At 46.6% G+C, this 21,371-nt stretch overlaps 1 protein-coding gene across 1 annotated transcript in view; it reads right to left on the bottom strand.

Moving 5' to 3' along the window:
• Positions 1 to 21,371, bottom strand: part of T265_01101 (hypothetical protein) — a gene marked incomplete at both ends in the record, with an annotated part of 68,509 nt that overhangs the window by 25,075 nt on the left and 22,063 nt on the right. Inside the window, 6 exons of the mRNA XM_009165044.1 lie at positions 974 to 1,146; positions 8,449 to 8,701; positions 10,076 to 10,293; positions 12,838 to 12,899; positions 16,617 to 16,686; positions 20,844 to 21,122. Coding sequence (XP_009163308.1) covers positions 974 to 1,146; positions 8,449 to 8,701; positions 10,076 to 10,293; positions 12,838 to 12,899; positions 16,617 to 16,686; positions 20,844 to 21,122 — 1,055 coding nt within the window. The remainder of the gene's footprint in view (positions 1 to 973; positions 1,147 to 8,448; positions 8,702 to 10,075; positions 10,294 to 12,837; positions 12,900 to 16,616; positions 16,687 to 20,843; positions 21,123 to 21,371) is intronic.

Raw genomic sequence — 21,371 nt, 5'->3', positions numbered from 1 at the left:
TAAATCATGGTTGTACGGCAGTGAAGCATCGGTGTTGAACACTGGTGTCATGCTGTCGATGGTGATGATGAAGAGAGTCATTCAGGTCGATATGGACTTTGTTTCGTATTTCCAGACTTCATATGACTTCAACTGATGAGTAGACGCAATTGGACAGGTGATCTACTAACGTAGACAATTGAGCGCCTCGTCTTCAGAGGGTGCGTACTTATCTGGCGAATACTGGTCTAAGATCTGTGGGTAACGTACAGTGGATTATAACGTGGTGGTTAGGCAATTATTGCGTAGATCTGTTATGTCCGTGAGCGTCTATTCTATCAGCTACCGCGTCCAAATCGCAGAAAGAATCACGCTTCAGAAGGGGTCTGTCGGATTGTCTAAGCCCAGACAGGAGCGGTTCGAACCACGGGTCTTCCTTTGTTTCATTCCAGAAGAGTCATTTGTTTACCTGTTCAGGACTTGTTCACTTGGCCTGATGAAGCTTTTGTGTCAAAAGCGAAACGTTGCCCAAGTGAAAACTACCGATTGTTTACCAAGCTCTTCTGAAACAGTGACTTCTCAATCGGTTCTAAACCTTTTCTAATTGATTGAAAAGAGCCGTGCTTTTCTTACTGCTGATGATGATGATACGCGCCAGCCACCGCCGAACTGGGTGGCTGAATCAATCGCTGTAACACAGACTGTCGTGTGTGTGTGTGTGTGCGTGTTATTTAACTCTGAGCGATCGGTTCGTTTTGGCCGTGTGTGTATTCATAGTGGTCACACGGCTGGCCAAGAACGAGCCTAAAATCACAGCAATGACACGAAATTCGGGAGTGGCCGATAACAGATTACATGTTACCTGTAATAGTATCCGCCAGGTGTATACTATGCCTGGCTATATTACCACCCTTTGACATTAGTCGGACTGTGAGGATAACGCTTTTCGTAATGAACAGCGACGGACAAGAAACCAACTTCCAAAAACACATACCAGAACTCTCCGTCGTTATCGAAAACCAGGCCGATGCGTTTTCGTTCGGAAACGGAAATAGCATTCCACTCGCTGGACTTATCACTCCACGGTCCATACCACTCTCGATCGTTGCCCCACGGGTTCCGGAGACGAATAAGTCTGACCTGTTTGGTAGGTTCTTTGCTGCTGACCTGAAAATAATCGGGACAAGGAAGGTTTTTCAAGCATGGTAGTAACAGTATAAGTTGAGTAGGAACGATCCGGAGAGAGATTCGGGAATTTGCTCTCGTGATAGCAAGCAACATTCGGTGGGCACTGTAGTGTGACCAAACAATCAAAATCCCAGCAACAGATGCATGTTGGGTCACAAAGTCACCCAGCGCAAGCTCAGGAAAGGAATGATCGATTATAGCCTTCAGAACCTCTGAATCTGTCTATACACGCGTCATAGATGTGATCACAGACTTTCACTATAGACCGGGTAGTTATCGCGGCAGATAGGCTAAACGACTCATTGAGCAAGATCCGTTCCAGGTGGATCATTTGACAAATCTTGACCGACAAATTCCCGATAGAGCGTGGAATGTTGATGTCTATCGCTCATTTTAGCCAGCAGACTGAATCAATCAACTAATATCAAAGGCTAGCAGGATAGTTCGCTGGCGAATTTGAACAGTGTCGGTACACTGGAATGCATTCTCCGAAAGGGATCGATCCCCGGGATACGCAGACAAACATTGGTAGGCTCAAGCAAACAAATGCCGTGTGGCTATGCCAGCCAGCACACAAGTGAACTCCAACCACACCCACTGGTGTGCAGCGCTTAAAAGGATTAAGAAAGCTGAAAAAAGTAGAAGAAAGATGATGAGTCGATATCCCCAGTTTTCTAACTTTTGGAATGGAGTAGTTATCCGGACCGGCGACCGCATTCCACGCACAGAGTGGCAGAACACACTTTTTGTTCAAGCGTGATAGAGCGGCCACAGTGTCTGTCAAAAGGATTACGTGACCGGTCGGTTTGTATGCATCTAGTGAGGGCCTAATAAAAACGTCATTTAACTGAGCTTTTTAGTTCCCACCGGTATCATCCAGTCAAGTTCAAGGCTCTATAATGACAATCGATTAGTGATTTCAGTGTATCATCTGTAAACCAAGTACCAAGGGTATGTTGGTTCCAGCTACCACATTTTCGGCCACCGGGAAATAGCCAAGCACTAGAGGCAATGACGTAATCATTTAGTCCCAGAAACTGAGGAGCTGAAGGCGATGGCATCGATGATTGACGAGCATCATTGATTGCGTGATTCAACCATGTCTTTTGGCGTCGTTAACCATTCGTCCATGAGTCCATGAGATCCCATCCAGAAAGGCGGTGACCCGAATGAGTTTACTGGTTGGTAGTTCCATACTTCGTTGCTAGGTCATACATTGTCCCCCTCTCGGATGCTTCAGCACAGGGCTGGACGAGAACAGATCTGTAAGGAAGACGGTTCTGTTGGATGCGGAGAAGATGAACTAACCAGCGTAAACTATGAAGCCGGAGTAACTCATCCGTCGTGGGGTAGTTTCTTTTCCTAAAGCTACGTGGGATACGTCAGTACTGGCAATCCGATAAACAACCTGAAAGGCAGTAGTCACACTGGCCCAGCCGGCAACTGATTCGAACAACAGTGACACTCACGAAATAAAGTTCAGCGCCCAAACAAGCTTGACCGACAGACCCCAAGTCTAAGAAGAAAAACTGCCCGAAATTTCATGTGAACAATTTGATGGCTGAATTTCTCGGGATGCAATCGCATCGTTTTTTGGCAACGCACTGGAAATATCATATCGAAGATTGATCCCCAGGGCAGAAGTCAATGAACCATATTGTAGCGCCAGTCAAGCTAAGCTACTGGCGCGACAAGATCGGTAGTAGGAGGTCAGTTTTCGAGACACGGGAACGCATCAATTCACACAGACACAGATGTACCAGGACCAAAGAGAGACGCCAGTGTTGCCCGAACAACCTCACGACGTGAATCAGGCCCCTAAGACCTCGGACGAACACCGAGAGGCGTCTTGATACCCAGCTGATGATGGAAGGAATGTCAGCACAACAACAGGGTTTCAACCCCACAGGGAATAGCAGTTGATGACAGTTTGTTTGCAATGCGCCGGGGCAAAAAGTTAGACAACCTTTGAGAATAACAAAACACTAGTTGAGACAGCTCAGGTGTAGACAAACGACGGTCGACATGTCACGTGGGACAGATGCAAAAGGTTACGAGCTGAACTAACCTTACCTTCCTACCACAAATGAGAAACAAAGGCAGTCATGTGACTGCAATGATTCCAACCCATCTTAGGTCAACTAACACAAGGACAAGCGAGTGAGTCTGATGAAAACTATACTTTTTCGTGCATCACAACACCTTTGTCCATCGTTTTGAGAGAACTTACGAAGACTAGTGAAGAAAGGTGTTCGGTTCATGGCGAATCACTAGGTGGGGGGATGTACCGCGCGCTGGTTCACCGTAACGAAAAAGAACGACACTATAGTGCCACATCAACAAAAATGTCGGAAATGCTAAAAAAACACTGAAAAAGAAAAAAGACGGAACAGAAACCAACTGAAACTGGTCAGCCACAGGTGGACTGATTCAAACTGACCTTCTGACAAGACATTCCACAGAAAAATCGGTACGAATAAAAAAGAAATAACGGTTACCATACACCCATGCAATGCGTGTATGCAGAAACGAAGGAATGTCACGGAGTCTAAAGTGCACAAGAATAGAGTGACTTGGAAACGGAATTTCTCACGATGCGATAGCAGAGGGGGTAAAGTTTAACAACAGCTCGCTCACGAACAAGACTAACCCTGCAATGCATGAAACTGAAAATTAGGAGACCAGCATAACAAAGACGGACCACGAAACGACAACGTACAAGTGGGATGCACTCGAGGAACCCAAAACAAAATAAAAACAAAGTCAAACTTACTAGCATAAACTGAAGGCATCGGTACAGTATTGAAAAGGCTTTAGTCACATATCGAAGTATGTATACCACTTTGAATAAAATCACACAATCAGTTTCAAACACACACACACCCTGCTGAATGTGGAAAGATGTCAGATATCTCAATTTGGCCATTGTCTGAAAAGCGCACTAGAGAAGCAACTGTAATGCAGTTCACCCTCCCTGTAAGTTGACACTTCGGGTTTTGTTGTAAACGAATGTATCTCGAGGTTCTTCAGACAATCGCAAATGACTTCCACGGCCAATCTGTTGGCATTATGTCAAAATATTAGTAGTTCGGGTTCGTTTTGTGGTTCTTGATCTGTTCGCCGAGCTTGGTCAGCAAACGTTTCGTTATCAGGCATTTTGTCTGGTGATCACCAAACAATGGGTTCAATGTACCCGTGGAAAAAAAACAAGACAAAAGTGCACCCCATACCAGGACGAGGTCAACTTTGGTCGCATGTTTTGGCATCGGCTCAACTATCCATCGTTACGTTCACGATTGTATATACCATTCGGTTGAGGAGAAACCGAATTCTCAATAGCACACTGATGGATGTGACGCAAACCCGCAGGTAACGTTGTAGCTAGATGGTAGTACGCATACAACTAAGTTGTAGATTAAAGTCGAGTGAATCATCGCCATCGACCGCACATGAGAGTTTAGCGTTGATATTTCGTCGCCGTACAATTACCATTTATTTGGAAGCCTGACTGTGAATAAAGAATATGTCGTATTCTTTCGCGTGACAGAACGGTGCTTTCGCAATGCGATTCTGTGGCACTGTTTTTATGTCATCATTACTGAATGATCGTTCAAGGTTCCCGGTAACTCAGACACACCTAGCGTGTTGTACAGACTTGTTTTGACGGTATTTCTTTGGAGAAGATATTCAGTTTTTGCAGGCTGAAAACACTTGTGTGAGCCTCATCCTCACGTTTGTTTGTGCTGACCGGTTCACAGCACTGAGACAAACGCCGCATGCTGCCTACAAACTGTTCACATAGTCTACGGTACTATGAGCGTCCAACTCCACCCCGACTGCAAGCAGAGGGAGATTCAGGTTGGTCCTACAGCCACCCACACAGCGCGCTACATGCTCGATCTGTTGTAGTCTCTCCGAAATACAGGGATACATTGTGCCCTGATCGGTTTGCCCGACATTTCATCTCCTCTTGATGTAGGTACTTTTGGAGATTTTGACACTGAAACGCCTTCACGAGCATTTTCTTACAGGGATCTCCGGATGTTATTACTCCCACTTTTCTGTTAGTTGACAAAAGATGACAAAGAGAGCATGCAGCATGCCCTGGTGGAATAGGCGTCGAGCCCGCTAGGTTTGTAGGTTTACGTAGTACCTAGGTGGCTGGCCATTTATAAGACAGAAGCTGATTTAAACAACGCAAAAATAAGTGAAGATACTTCCTGATGTTGAAACGTTCAAATATTCAGCTGTAGCACCCTTCCAGTCCCTGGCTGTCATGTCACCCGAAGGAAGCACGAGGGCTGGGATACTGCCAGGTTGCCGTCACAAAAGAGGTTAGGTAGGCAGAGATTGTGTCTGCCTGATTTGCTTGTATCTGGTGTTTGGCAGTTTTGAATCAGGTCAACCCAAGCCCGAGTAGGCCATTAAATAGCCTTGTGGAATTCAGTTTCGACAACTCTGACTCGAATCTCTTCATGAGCACCTTCGAAATGTCAGCTCCGGTCTAGAATGTTATATAAACGTCGTCTCATCACTAAGGATGAAAGATACGTTAAAGCGAAGCAATCTTGTCATCGATACGAGGGAAATCTTAGCGAGGACGTGTCAATAAGAAACGGGCCTCCTGCCCCCAACGCTTTGTTCCCCTACTCGGGATTCGCGGACTTTTGTTCCCCAGAATCAGGAGAACTTAAGATGATCACCGGACTACTACTCTCTAGTGGGGAGTGTCCACTTCAATAGAGGTTCGCAACACCAGGGTGTCTACGCTTTCACGCGCTCTTTCACTTTAGGGTATTCCCCCACGCCAAAGAGTTGCCGTCTAATGCGACAAACGTTTCCCTGCGGCACTAGCTCTTTTGCACACACGAATCTAGATTGCGACCGACTCTTTGGGGTAGCTCAATTATTTCTCGCTCGAATATGCAGTGTTGTTTATCCATATTCGAATGGACAAGTGGAACAAACAAACAAACAGATATGCATGCACGGTTCATACGAATAGTTGGTGACGCAAACAGGAAGGTGAATCACCGAGCACAAAGCAAGTTCCCCACGGTGAGACACCGAAATATGAAAGCGAATTTCACAAGGGACAAAATAGGGTCAGAGAAATGAAGCGCCAGAGCACCGTTCATCCCTCGCGAATTACGAATTCAACTGCATAAGCTGTAAAAAAATTCGGTTTCTGTGACGTTCACGTACGCTCTGTTTCAGTCGACAGGAGTGAATCGGCGTTTTGTCTGAAATGTATGGTCATTGTATGATTGTCTGCGTGTGTCACCCGTTATTTATAATTGCGGCGTCAAAATAGCCGAACGAAATCAATCGAAGGAGGAAGGTAGTCATGCTGGCCACGAATGGCCCGTGAACGTGACGTGCACAGATACGTTCGTATTAGACGGAGAGAGTTGTTACAGATACAGCGAATTCGCGGTACTCCATGCTAAAACCTTTCAACTAATCAGAATCTTGACTCACGGAAAAGACTGAAGGTCCCATAGATAGAGGAGGAAGTAAACAGATGCTGTCGACTACCAAAACGCTTGAGCTCGAATGACCCCTGGTTCAATAAATTGGATAACACGAAGAAAATCACACGCTGCGAAACGCCTCGAGTCCCGGGGATGCACTAACGACAATCTATCCCACATGTCGTCTTTCCCGCTACTACAAAAAGCTTTCTGCTATGAACTGCTATGAACAGCTGAGAGGGAAAAGTATTGGACGAAGTACATAAGCTAGCGATTGTAGTGTATAACCGAGTAGTAACAAGTAATAATCGTTCAGCCCATTCTGTGCCCAAGCTGTCCGAAGAAAGCACGGGGATCGGGATACTGCCAGGTTTCTCAGGGCTAAAGTGGAGCGGTCGAGATGCCTAGATTAGGTTACAACCATGGACTTTCCGGTTGGTAAGTTCGCGGCTTGAGTGCTGAGCTGTCCTGGACAGCCACGACCAACGCCGATGGCGTCACTTCCGTGTCCACCTGATTTTGACCAGAGTTAATGAAATTGGCATTTTTATGATGAGCTGTTGGCCCCGGCCCTTCTCAGCACGCAAATTCGTCGTCTCATGATGAAAATTAGCGAACAGGCCGTCTTAACTACAACAGGTGGACTCGGTTTAAAGGCATCTAAACAGTATCGACTCGCAGTGTGGTGAGGCCATATTGTAAGCACGTTGTACCATGCCTGTATTCTTTGGGGGGAGATGGCTCAAGTGGTTAGAGCGCGAATCTACTGACCGGAAAGTCCGTGGTTCGAACCCGACCTCTGCCTCTCGACTTGCCCTGTCTAAGCTTGGGCAACCAGGCAGTATCCCAGCCCTCGTGCTTCCTGCAGGTGGTATGGTATGGAAGGATATTACGGCTGAACGATATTTTACTTTCCCTTCGGGAAAGACCACTTGAGTAGGTCGATCAAAAGTGAACTCTCCTGAAGGAGAATTGGCAGGTAAAAGGGTTGGCTATAAGGGGCTAAACAATGATCACCTCTTCAGACGAGTTTAAAGATACATTGATATTTTCTTCGCTGTTCTCCCTTCTTTTTCTCTTCCATTTCACTAAACCGACGTGCCAACGAGCACTGTTCTTAATGAGAAGCAATCTAGAGGACCAATCCAAATTTCGTTGTCTGTATGAACGCCAACGCGGAGGTTCAGGCTTCAAGAAGCTTTGAGAGACACTTAATATGAATGGTCCCCGAACTTGTCATAGACTAGGGTAGCTAACGTCCCACGTCACACAGCTAAGTAGATTGAAATACGGAATTTGATGTCAAGTGCCTTTGCTTCACGAGACTTTATTGACCAATAGCGAACATTCACATCAAGCAATATTCCATCGTCAAAACCTAATTAACCAAAGACGACACTGGCCCGTGAGTTACTGCGATTGGGATGCCTAACCCCGTGAGGTGGCGGAGGGCCAAGTAGTGTCTGTAGTGGGGATCTCAGTCGCATGGGATAGTCGCGCCCTCAGATACGAGGATAAATTTTACTGTACTTTATCTAGCTTTCGAAACCCTTGACCAAATGACATGCGGGGCGGAATTCCAAGCCATCATATTCAGCGGAGGTGTTTGCCAACCATACTTCACGGTTGCCTGCAGTGGCTTGGTTCAAGGGTGTGCTACACACTCGTAAAATCACTCCTCACTCCATCTGTTCCTTCTGTTTCTGAGACTGCTTTTGTATACATCCAAAACCTACCAAGTTGCTGAGGTTTGTGACCGGAAAAAAGTCAGAGTAGCCAATGAGCTGCAACGCACAACTTCACCTACCGTTCGTACATCGGTCACTGAGTACGCGTGTCCAAGGATCAGACCATAGGGTCCTTCGGATTCAACTTGTTCCGGTGTGGCATCGATCGAGCAGGCCATCAAAGAGGATCGGCAATGCGCTCGTTCCATGATACGGAAGAGATCCGGTGGCGCTTTTGCACCCAAATCCATTAACTCGGTGAGTCCACCAGTGAAATCCTCCATTGCCTCGGCGGTATTTCCACCTTTCATTGCTTCATAAGTTCCAAGTAGCCTATAGATTAAAACAAAAAGAATATACTGCTAACAGACATGTCGGACAAGACACGAGTCGACTGACCTCTGAGAGAATTAGCACCGGGGTTCGGTTCTACGGCAGCTACACGGACGGTTATGTAGGCACATCAAAGAAGAAACGAATATTGGAGAAATACACTCATTTGCAAATCCATTTGGTTCTCAACTGAATCTCTCGTTTATGATATTCCACAACTGAATGTGCTGCCGCCTCATGATTCAGTTGGCACGATATTCGAGATATCGCAGTATAGTTTCTGGAAGGAAACTACTCACAAGATTGCTGAAAACTCTTCGACAGCCCACGACCGGTTTCGCCCTTCCACTTTGAGTTCATCAGATAGGCCCGTGTTTCTACTCCAATTCTTCTTCAATTCTTCTCCAATTCGGGCTCATCAGGTATGCACAGTTTCCATAATGGAGGGAAAGTGATTTGCATCCAAGTCCCTAAATTTTTGCAACTATCACGATAACTGCTAATATTTTGTGGAGCAATGCAATAGTTTAGGGGATGATTTAAAATACAATTTCGGATGAACGACATCTTTGAGCGGCAACGAACTGAGTAGTATGCCGTCCAGCGCCAAGGCCCGCCACAATCGACCTCCACTGGTAAGTGGCATATCCTTTTTACGATTAGTTTGTTGTGCCAGAGAAGCGGCCTGCTGTGCACCGCAATCTAGGTTCCCTTGATCAACCAACTCAGAGAGAGAGAGAGAGATAGAATAGAATATAGGGCAGCAAATCTGAGAACGATTCGCGCGTCCAAATACATGATGTACAAAGTGGATAAAGGCATCCACTGGACTTTTCCTCCTTTAGAAGGTCAGGAATGAGTAAGCCACACTCTGCATTGGTTGTTGGTCTGCCTGTTCGCCGAGCTTGGCAGTTGTATTGCTAAGGTTACATCACCAATCGAGTTGACATCGTCCGTGCGGGGTTGAGTGGAGGACCCATTCAATGTAACTGCCAAGCTCAGCGAACAGACCAACAACCAAGCAGCGCACCCGAGCTACCCATATTCCACAACATTACCACTCTTTGGGTTCATCTTCTCGGGTGAACGAACCTGAAATGTCCACATATTCACCTACCTTTGACGTGTTTGTCGGAAACAACACAGGCGAACTCAATGAGTCACGTTGTTGATGCACTTTGTAGGGAGTTTCGTCACATGCCACTTCAAAGTGTCCCATATTTGTGACCTGTCTTGAAAGCATATTTCTCAACTGCATGAGGTGCAAGCATTACCGAACAGCGATGGGGAATGGAGGTGAAGATAAGGTGTCTGATGTGGGAATCTGCGCACGAGAGACAACCATCCGAGCACCTTGCCGCCTCGAACACTTACTTCACATAGGCCTTCTCGAGAAGTGCAGACCAAAACTCGTTCCGATCCGAGGAATGCATGAACACCAAACGTCCACGGCGAGTGGGCAAACGATCGTCGACCACCACATCGTACCATTCACCAAAGCGCCAAAAGCGGAACCAAAACATACCACAGTAGGGAATGGTCTTGTCGTTGTTGCAGTCTTGCATGCTGAAAGTTTGACCGCTGGGAACAACCTGGAATAAGAGTGGAAAATTTCGTGCGTGGCTTGTTGCCTCAGTTATTATGTCTGAAAAATTCAGTCAGGATCCAATCAGCTACCCCTGACACTGAGATAGACCTTAGTTAGTGTCCTCCTCCACCTCTGCGTTATCGATCGAGCCCGATGGGTATTCACAATAGCCCAAGAGTGTACGGAGTTTTTGTCGTCTGGAAAGACTGACAAGATTACGGGAAGCTAGTAGTACTGAAAACCTTACTGGCAAGTTGGGCGATACGGCGACCATTCCTATTGACTGATGACACATCCTGAATGCATTGTGAATCGGACTCTATATAACGTAAAAGAGGGGGACACTATGAGAAAAGAGGCATATCAACAACAGTCGAAGGTGGTTCCTTTTCAAGATGGCTCAAGTGGTTAAGGCGCGAATCTATTGACCGAAAGGTTCGAACCCGAGCTCTAGCTCTCGACTTCCCCTGTCTAAGCTTGCACAACCTGAGAGTATCCCAGCCCTCGCGCTTCCTTCGGGTGGCATGGTGGCTAAGCACCGAAAGGGTGTTACAGCTGAACGATTCCATTCTTTCCGAATCGTGACGGAGAACAACTATGTGACCTCTTTGGAGAAGTCCCATTTCGTAAATCATTGTAGTTCGGTGGTCGCCACGATGATGAAACACTCTTGAACCCGGACAAACTGGTTCGAATCGTAGAGGGATACGCTGTTGGGAGAGAACACCATATTGTTGCTCGGTAAAAAACGGCGTCTGTCAGCCACTTCGTCTGTCAGTCTCACCAGGCATGGAAACAAATGGATCACTCTTTTCATTTATTTCACCGGAATCAATAATTTTTGATTGATTAAAATAAGAATGGATTTTGACGAACCGCGAACTCCAAGTACACAAAATCATTGACAATGTATCCGGGATGGAAAAAAGCTGTTGACATTCGTACAACTTCAAGGATGCGATAGTAGCCGACACCGTAAAAAACTCGTGTCGGTGGCATGTCATTTAAGGATGTACCAGGAGATAGAACATTTGTCCAGCGACAAGGTTGCCAAGGGCTTACAACCGAAGAAATTCCGGAAAAGCACCGCAAGAAAACATGACGGCTCAGCTTTTCTACTACGAACCAACCGAAAACGACCAATCTTAATGTAACGATCAGTTTTGTCAACTCAAGATCGATCAAACGAATTAACAATCACCTCAGAAACGATCCCTGCCGACCGTCAACGCACTAAAATGTCTCTTCGAGCAGCGATAGGAAGCAAATCGCGGCTTTTTTCGCGTAACGTAATGTCCTAAAGGCGGGCCACTCTCAAGAAACGAGTCGGTCCCGCCCTCCCCCTTCAAGGATGTCCTCCAGGAACACTGGTTGCTTCTCTCTTTTAAGAGGTACCTACTGAGTGCACGGACAGAAGTTCACAACGCTTCAATGAGTTAGTTGAGATAATATGTCTTGTTCCTGACCTCTACATAATGCAAATGAGTGTTGGCATCGTGCATAAGGAGAGTAACCACCACTCTGTTCAAATTGTGGATGGGGGTGGGACAAGAGGACTTCGAAGTGTCTTCTGGGGCTGACGAGCTCATATTATTCAGAAAAATTCGACGGTTAACTAGCTTTTGCATCATGTCTTAGACAAACCTTGTGGTTCGGCATGAGCTTCTGATGATATCAGGCATCACTGAAGTCGTTCATCTACATCTGACCCGTCTGATGTCGAACTTTAAAACCTTCACCATGCACTCTTAACTGATATGTAATTCCCAACTAGGCTGTCGCGTTTGTTCCCCACGCACAACCGGTCGTTTGTGCCTACTGGTCAGTAATCCTGGTGATCAACCGACGAGAGACACGTGACGGTCTCTATCACGTGCTCTTGTCTAATAGCCGCACAAAGACTCTTCAATACTTAAAATCTACGAGGAGGGAATAACAATGTGTCGGAGTATGCGGTCGGACCACCTTCCTTAGAGTTCCAGACTGTCCTGTCGAGAGAGGTGAGGAACTTTTCAGCATCTGGAACAACCGAAATGTCACATAGGGACTCGAACTCTCCGGTCAGAAAGTCACACCTTATACGAGTGACGGGATGTGAATAGCATCCATGACTGGGGGAGGGGTACAACTCAACAGCCAAGAAAACCGAAGTTAACCACCAAGGTACTGAAGCTTGCTTCGAATCTTCCGATGAAAGAACGACTCATTCTGCCACAACCAGACGACAGATTATTCGATTCTGCCACAACCAGACGACAGATGATTCGAATAAATAGTTGTTCAGCTGTAGCACTCTCTCGGTGCCTAGCTGCCATTCCACATGAAGGAAGCACGAGGGCTGGGACACTGCCAGGTCGCCCAAGCCTAGACAAGAAAAGTCGAGAAGCAGAGGTCGGGTTCGAATCACGGACCTTCGGGTCAGTAAATTCGTGCTCTAACCACTTGGCCCATCTCGAATATCCCCAAGGTCAACCGGTACTCACAATCTGTTGTTATCCAATTGGACCGACCCCTTGGCGATTACCGATAGAAGAATGAGTCAACATACCTGATCAAGTAGTTTGGGATGGATGGACAAACTGGACAAGGCAGCCAGGAACCAACAGTCACCTGAAAAACAAAAAATGTGTCTATTTACTGTGTGTCGTAACAGATTGGATGGATGGACAAACTGGACAAGGCAGCCAGGAACCAACAGTCACCTGAAAAACAAAAAAATGTGTCTATTTACTGTGTGTCGTTTAGAACAGATTGGCTCAAACAAGTTCTAAACGTAGAATTAATCTCTGAAAAAGAGCTAAAGAACTGTATTTTGCGCAGGAGGGAGTTATGTTTCAGATTCTTGTTTGTGCTGCTTCGACTTTAGACCGCAGAATGTTCGTCGAACAAAGCGATCGAATTTTTTTTCGGAATAGAGGCCATTTGTAGGTGCAATTCTTGTTGTGTGCAAATCGAAGTTGTGTATTACGAAGGTGATGACACCTTGCCAATGCTCATGGTGAGTATGATGCGAGAGGGACCGTGAGAGACAACCAAATAATAAAAACAGTGCCGATGTTTGAAAATGGTACTCCGAACGTGTGAGGTAACTGCAATCTTTCTATCATCAATGATTATTTGTTGTTCTACGTCAGCAGGCGAAAAATCGGAACTTCGGCAAGGTAGAAACAGAATGGACCACAGATTCACAATCAATCAGACTTGAATGCTGCGTCCGAGTGTAGACGACCATCATTTATGGCGTTTCTTGACCCTAAAGGTATGCTCGATTCTGTCGACGGATCACTGCTTGTAACACCAGCTGGTCAACAGGGGGCATCTCAGACATTTGTGCACGTTGAATCATCGATTACCGACAGGTGTTCTCCCCGTGTGTCGTACGGGATGGAAAGCGTATGAATGGGGAAAAAACGTATTGAGAAGATTACTGAAAGTCTGGGTGTCCAGGATGGAGTCCTCGCGACTCCTTTTTCACTCGGGCAGAGAGGTTGCAAGATATGGCGGCCAATCGATATCAGTGTCAGTTCCCGTGCAGTGTCTGACTGACAGTTCTGAGGTGCAGATACTCCAGAATGATGGTGGTAGACACCTGGTTTTCAGTTGCTGAGGTGCAGATACTCCAGAATGATGGTGTTAGACACCTGGTCACTTCATTATTGTTGTACAAGACCGATGCGTCAGTTTCAACTTCTCTGCCTGTGATGACGACGGTGATGATGCTCAATGACACCCTTTCGGTGCCTAACTGCCACCAAGGTACTGAAATCTACTTCGAATCTTCGGATGAGAAAAATGATTTGTTGTGCTACAACCGAACGACAGATGATTCGAATAAGTAATAATAAATAATCGTTCAACTGTAGCACCTTTTCAGTGCCTAGCTTCCATGCCACTCGAAGGAAGCACGATGGCAGAGATACTGCCAGGTTATCCAAGCCTAGACGGGAGCAGTCGAGACGCATAGGTCGAGTTCGAACCATGAGCCCTCCGGTTAATAAGTTCGCGCCTTAACCATTAAGCCGTCTCCAGTACAGAGCTTCTACATGTATCCTCTCCGAGGATGCCCTTCGTATTGAAGGATAATCCTCAAAGTAAGCCGCAAGACGTTCCTAGTTCTCTTCACTACTGACAGAAACTCCCCCTCAGAGGAACGTCAAAGCTAGCATGTGCGGCGAAAACAAAGAAGAACCATCACTATTGAAAAAATGGCGATACCAAAAGAATAAAAACTGAATAAGCCGGTTGAATCAACCCACCACTTCGGTGTCCAACTCCTATGCTACCCGAAGGAAGCACGGGAGCTGATGTGCTGCCGGCTGAGGCTACCAGCGAAGTGAGTCCTCTCGAAACTCATCACCATCATCATCGACAGCATGACATCCGTGTTCAACACCGATGCTTCACTGCCGTACAACCATGACTTATTTGAAAGCCTTATTGTAAAGAAAAGAATAAAGGTGGATGGGGAAGGGACCTAGTGACAGCTTACCACAGGTGCTACCCAGGTGCCTACACCTCCAGACATTCGCTCAGACGATATGGATAGAAACTGACAACAAGAACGTCACTGACATCGCTTGGTAGCCATATCTTGCAGTGTCTCCAGCCAGACACAGTGAGGATCACGCGGTTCCCATCCTGGAAGGCGAGTAGCACTGACAGCACCCAAGCGTTTCGTGATCTCCTTCATATTCCTCTGCCAAGTCAAGGGTTGTCCACCTCTCTGTTTACGCCACTCCAAATTAGGCACGGAAAACAACACTGTCTTCGGCAAATGATGGTTCGGCATACGCAACACATGTCCCAACCAACGCAACTTCTGGTTCAGGACACATTATTCAATGTGAGTACCCCTTGCACACCCGAAAACGCGCTTTCTATTTGCCTCGTTCGGCAGTGCGAGCAAATACAGGTAGACCGTGTGTTGATTTCTTTGTGGGAATTGAATAACCTGAGTTTCATTACCAAAAGAATTATTGTTCTGCTTCCTACTCAGTGTTTTGAATGGTTGTCGGACCTTCTCTGGACGGAACGACCTTGGTCCATCTCTTCTGTTACCTTCTGAGTTTTTGACTGGATGTCAGTCTTCTGTTGGCATCTTCACTTAGTACATCTTGCATTCTGGTCAGCCAGTTTGAGCACATTCCAGATAGCAAGCCATCTAGTTGTTTCATGGTTCACGCCCCTGCGCCCTTGTTGGTTGTTCCTTGTCTTCGACATGAGTGTGGATAACCGATCCAAATGGCTATCGGCGTTTTTTTCACTGTTCTATTGACTGGCATCCTACAGGATTCGAGGAGTAGTCGTTTTCTGTTTCCTTTATTCGTAGGAGCTGGTGGACTGGATAGGCTTCGAGGTGGGGATCAATTTATGCCCCGATGAACTCCTGTCCCCGTCTTGTTACTGTTTGGAAATCACCTGAATACTTTCCTAATTAAACTGATGTGCTTCCCCGTCTCCGTGATTTGAAACAAGTGGGGTTGCGTTTCCCGTTTGCAGGTTTGTGCTCGTGCACTCTGATGGCGTTCTCCTAGTTTGATCAACCAACTCTTGTCACGGCGATTACTGTGTAATTCGTTGGCACAGTGCAGTTTTGCCCTCGCTGTTGCAGTCTAAACGTGGTGGAACTTTATGAATGATCGTTAAATGACGCTGTTACGAGCGTCTTGCATGGCGATGTTATCGATGTATGAAGGCGTCATTCCTCGGTATTCCGGTCGCGTTGACCTAGCCACCTAGCTAGTAGATTCGTGAGAATTGCTAGAGTAGTTAGACGTTATCGAGAAATACACTAATTTGTATTTCAATTTGGTTCTCACGAGAGACTCAACCGAATCTCTCGTTTAGGATATTCTACAAATGAAGGTGCTGCATATAGGCCGCCTCATGATTCATTTGGCACGATTCAAGTAGAACATAAAGTTGACGGAAACTCGGGGACTGCGCCTACCTGATGAGCCCAAATTAGAAGGACGAAACCGGTCATGGGCTGTCGAAGAGTTTTCAGCAACCTTGTGAGTAGTTTCCTTTAGGTAGACGTTACTTTGGTATTTGTCGAGTTTTTGAGCATCCCGATGCGTTCGAATAACGTGCAAACGGAATTCGCTTGTGACAACTCAAATCAGAAAGCTTGATTCATGGAATAGGGCAGAACATCACCCCCCCCACAGTGTATTTTAAGAACAGGTTGGAAGTTAGAATCGATTTGTGACTGCAAGCCGATGGTCCGGTTTGTCCTAACATCTCGAGCTCACGAACACTGGATAGTTTTTTAAGAATAAAACAGGTTAGAACGTACCAAACTGCACACATATAGGCAGGCCTTACCTATTTCACCCTGTTTAACATCGAATCGACTGATCCCGTCGATGATAAATTTGGGGTCCCTGGTCACCTCCTGTGAATCAGAATGAAGAAAGCAGTGAACAGAGTAGGAATACTTTTACAATACACCATTAGTCGCAAGAGAACGGTCAAGTGCGCATTAGTAAACTGTGTTCTCGCCAACGCAGCATTGGACTAATTGGTCGGATACTCCGTTGAGAAGTCGTACAAGACGCTAACCACATGCTGGCTGACTAATTTGGATATCTAGTTCTGAACTAGAATGCAAGTATGAAATGGGTCCCGTCATATATAACGAGTAAGCAGTACCCCTCGGGATCAATCGTTTCCACAATTGCTGGGGAGTATTTATCACCAAGACACGGTACCAAAACGTTTGACATGTTTGGACCGAACAATGGTGCCGGACACTGCCACTTGGCCGGTCTCTGGGTAAGTTTTTCACTTTCCTTCTGTTACTCAACGCAAAGTGTTCTTGCCAGCATACTGATCCGTGAAAGAGCTGATGAAACTAACACCAGCCTCATCATTATCACTGTCGTATTGTCAAATGAACTTACTTGAATAAAACTCAATTGAGAGTGGCGTAAACAGAGAGGTGGCCAACCCTTGACTTGACAGAGGAGTATGAAGGAGATCACGAAACACATGGGTTCTGTCGGTGCTACTCGTCTTCCAGGATGGGGACCGTGTGATCCTTACTGTGCCTGGTTGGAGACACTACAAGATATGGCTGCCAACCGATGTCAGTGACATTCTTGTTGTCAGTTTCCATCAGGAGCGCCTGAGTGAGTGTCTGGAGGTGTAGGCACCTCGGAATGACTGTGGTAAGCTAGCACTAAGTCCCTTTCCCGTCCACCTTTACTCTTTCTTTCAAATAAATCATGGTTGTGAAGCGTCGGTGTTGAACACTGATGTCATGTTGTTAATGACGACAATGATGACCCCAGCTACCCATAGAATTCAGTGTACACAATCTCGGTCACCCTACCCCATTAACCTCGACTCGGAGTCACTGATGCATGCTTTGGAACGAGAGCTAGAATCTCTGATGTCAACTGCAGCAATAGATCAAAGTTTCTGGAGGCTCATTTTGGACGTATTTATTATGGCACTAGAACGTATACACCAATTATTCCTGTATGTGGAACGTGCCGTAAACAGGACCTCAGGAATGACTGTGGTAAGCTAGTACTAAGTCCCTTCCCCATCCACTTTTATTCTCTTTACAATAAAGTTTTTAAGTAAATCATGGTTGTACGGCAGTGAAGCATCGGTGTTGAACACGGATGTCATACTGTCGATGATGATGATGATAATAATAATGATGATAATGATGATGATGAATAAAGCCTTATAATGAAAAGAAGTGATGGGGAAGGAGGGAGACCTAAGACCAGTCTAAAACAAATATCTGACGTACCTACATCTCCAGAAAATCTGGATAGAAACTGGCAGCATAAGCGCCGCTGACACGAACGTCAAAAATGCACAGATCTGGCAACTGTCACATACGGACATATCTCGGGCACATCCTATTAGGGATGCGGGTGACCGGGCCACCCCGCACATACACTGAGGGGTTCAGCCGTTGAGTTGTTCCCCAAATGAATCGACAATTGTGGCCCCGTCGATATGAATCCAGATGGATCTGGCAACTGTCACATACGGACATATCTCAGGCACATCCTATTAGGGATGCGGGTGACCGGGCCACCCCGCGCATACACTGAGGGATTCAGCCGTTGAGTTGTTCCCCAAATGAATCGACAATTGTGGCCCCGTCGATATGGAATCCAGATGGTCTTAGGACTTCCCCCTGCTACTCACCCTGCGGTCTTGTCTCCAGCTAAAAGGCGTTCAGCTGACTATCTGTTGCGTCAGTAGGTCCACCAGCACCATCCTATGTGACGAAAGCAGCAAAAGCCAGTCCATTGGGTTGCGGAACAAGCGATAAAATCAATCCGTCAAAGACGACCCAGTCAGTGCGTAGCCGACGGAAACGAACGCATCAAGGACTACTACGCATCAAGGTCTACTCGTTTTTTTGCTACAGTCGATCCGTACAAGAGACCAGTCACAACGTTTGCACAGCGTAGTGATCAAGGGTGAAGGTCAAATGTGTGTGTGAGTGTGAGTGTGTGTGTGTGTGTACACAGCATCCAGTCGTTTTTGCAGTGAACGTTAGCACACGAATGACTGACTGAGTGTTCAACGTGTGTGACTGTTTTAAAAACAAACGCCAGAATGTAACTCTAGCCAAAGATAATTAGCATCGGGACAAGTTTGTTGATTCGATCGATCCATGTTCAGTTCAGTGGACCGAACAAATTTTCCAAACATGAGATTTTTACTGAATATAAAGTGGATTTAGAATGATGGTCGTCACTTTTCTGTTCACTGTTAACAGTGTGATTTTGATTGTTCAGTCCATGAAAGCTGGAGTAGAAAAAAAACTGCAATATGGCTGTGGTCACAATCAGTCATAAACTCTAGTCATCAGTCATCATCACTATCATCACCACTGACAGCAATGCCGGTATGGTTACAATGGCACTTGAGTGCCGCGGAACCAAAAGGCGGAAGGCGTTGCACTCGCCTACTAACCAACACAGATTCAGTGGAACAATCTACGTAGAAAGCAAACGCGAGAACGTCATCAATACCGCTTGGCAGCCGTCCCTCAGCGTACACACACACCACAGATCACGTGTGCCCGACTCTAGAGGGCGTATGGTACCGACAATAATTTTTCGTGATTTCGTTTTGTTCCTTTCTGCACGGTCAAACTACGGTCTATGGTGTGCGCCACTGTGGAATTGGCGCGTAGCTACTCGAAAACTCCGAGTAACATGAGCAATTTATTTGTAAATGGTTGCGGGATCCTTAGAAGGTGTACTCACACCACTCTCGTCTGAGCGGTCATCCTACTACCCAAGCGCAATTGTTGTGTGTAAGTCCACAACGAAGGAGCGGAGAAGTGAACTCGAGTTTCGACTTTATTACCCTTGGTCACGCCGAGATTTGGACCCAGGTTGCCCCACATTCGACGCGCTCCGACTGGCTTACCCAAAATCTCAAACGATGACCCAGTAAATATCCTGCTTTTGTCGATCGGCTGACTCGCCGGTCATGATTTCCTCATTGAGTAGCCTCACGGACGTTTGAAACCTGGCTGACAATGTTGGATTGGATGTAGATGCGGTCAAACAATGACTTGGCAGCGAATTATGAGCCATTACTAGCAAAATCCGCTGCGTTGGTCACTGCCGTCTTCCTGGATGGGACCTCAAGATAGGCCATATCAATGGTTAGAGACATTGTCAGACAAGGCCCAGTCGCGCCCTCAATAGCTCTCATGTATCCAAGCTATTGACTTCAATACATAGCCCCTTTTCCAACCCAACCCCCACCTGACAGCCCACTGACGGTGCTGGATTTATGCACTAATTTATCAGCTCCCGCCTGCAATGCGCAGCTACCTCCCCCCCCCGAATCATCGGTGAACGAAACTGCGGCAGCTACAACCACTGTACGACGAGTACGCGGTTATTACAGCTAACGGGATCGGCCAAAACTCCAACCGCCGAAGGTTCTCATCTGTTCGATGAAGAATGCACCAATTTCATTGTCTTTATCTTGCTCTCTGAGGTGTACCCTGCTCTACAGTGACTGATACATGTCATGTCCGCAGAATTCGGATCTGTCTCCTGCCCGGAAGAACTCTGTCCAGCCACGGATCCAAGTAGCTGTTGTGATTCGCCGCGTCAACCGCAAGCTGACGTCGATCGTCGTACGTCAGTAAAACCGTCAACCGCAAGCTGACGTCGATCGTCGTCAGTAAAAATTGGTGAATCCCACGTTACTCAACCCCAGAAAAATGATGTGAAGAACATAAGCGAAGCAAAAAGCAGCTACTCTAGAGAGATGGTGACTGCAAGCAGTACGTGCTGTGGACATGTATCACTGTACTCAGCAGTCGCTCGAAGAGCTAGACGTCTCCGTGTGTATTACCCGGATGTTCCTTACAGCCAGGAAAAGAGACCAAAGGCGAATTTTCCACAGCTGCCTTTTCTGATCGGCAAGAGCACTAGGCTTGATCAGGGCGCATTCAACTAACGGAACAGTACGTTCCCGTACTGGTAGTCTTCCGTTACACTCCTCAGAGAAAACGTGTCCTACGTGGATTCAGGCAAGGTGATGACTTACATGAGGTCGCAGCCAGTCATACTCGGAACAGCCGGGTTTCCCACCACGTCTGATACTGCTGTCATCTGCCGGAAAGAATGGGTCCTCGAACAAACGACCTTCTCCTCGTTGTGAAGCCACCTCCTGCACGTACCAGCGTCTGCTCTGCCCAAGCGATTCGGATTTATGCACTCTGTTTCGAGTGACTGCGCGGTCATCCTTAAGGCGTCGTAGATAACTTCGAGCCGTCTCATTTCCACGCAGCCTGACGGGGACTGTACGCGGTGGTGGACTTCTGAGCTGGAAAGTCAAATAGAGACACCTGATCAAAATAGTGACAAGATGGGCCAGCGAGTGGGTCACAATATGATATCGGCAGATAGCGAGGTTTGGAACAGTATGTTGCGTAACAGTCATACTACTGCCTTGTTGTATCTAAGTAGCAAACACCTATAAAACTAGAGTAAAAAAAGTTGCATCCAGGTACAAACGACAAGTAGTATAACACGTGTTAATCACGGTGCCCTTCAACTCAACTAATGTGTACGG

This window comes from Opisthorchis viverrini (assembly GCF_000715545.1).
Source record: "Opisthorchis viverrini unplaced genomic scaffold opera_v5_11, whole genome shotgun sequence".
NCBI classification, from domain to species: Eukaryota; Metazoa; Platyhelminthes; class Trematoda; order Opisthorchiida; family Opisthorchiidae; genus Opisthorchis; species Opisthorchis viverrini.
Note: the sequence above shows the minus strand (reverse complement) of the source record. Positions and strands in the feature narration are given on the sequence as shown.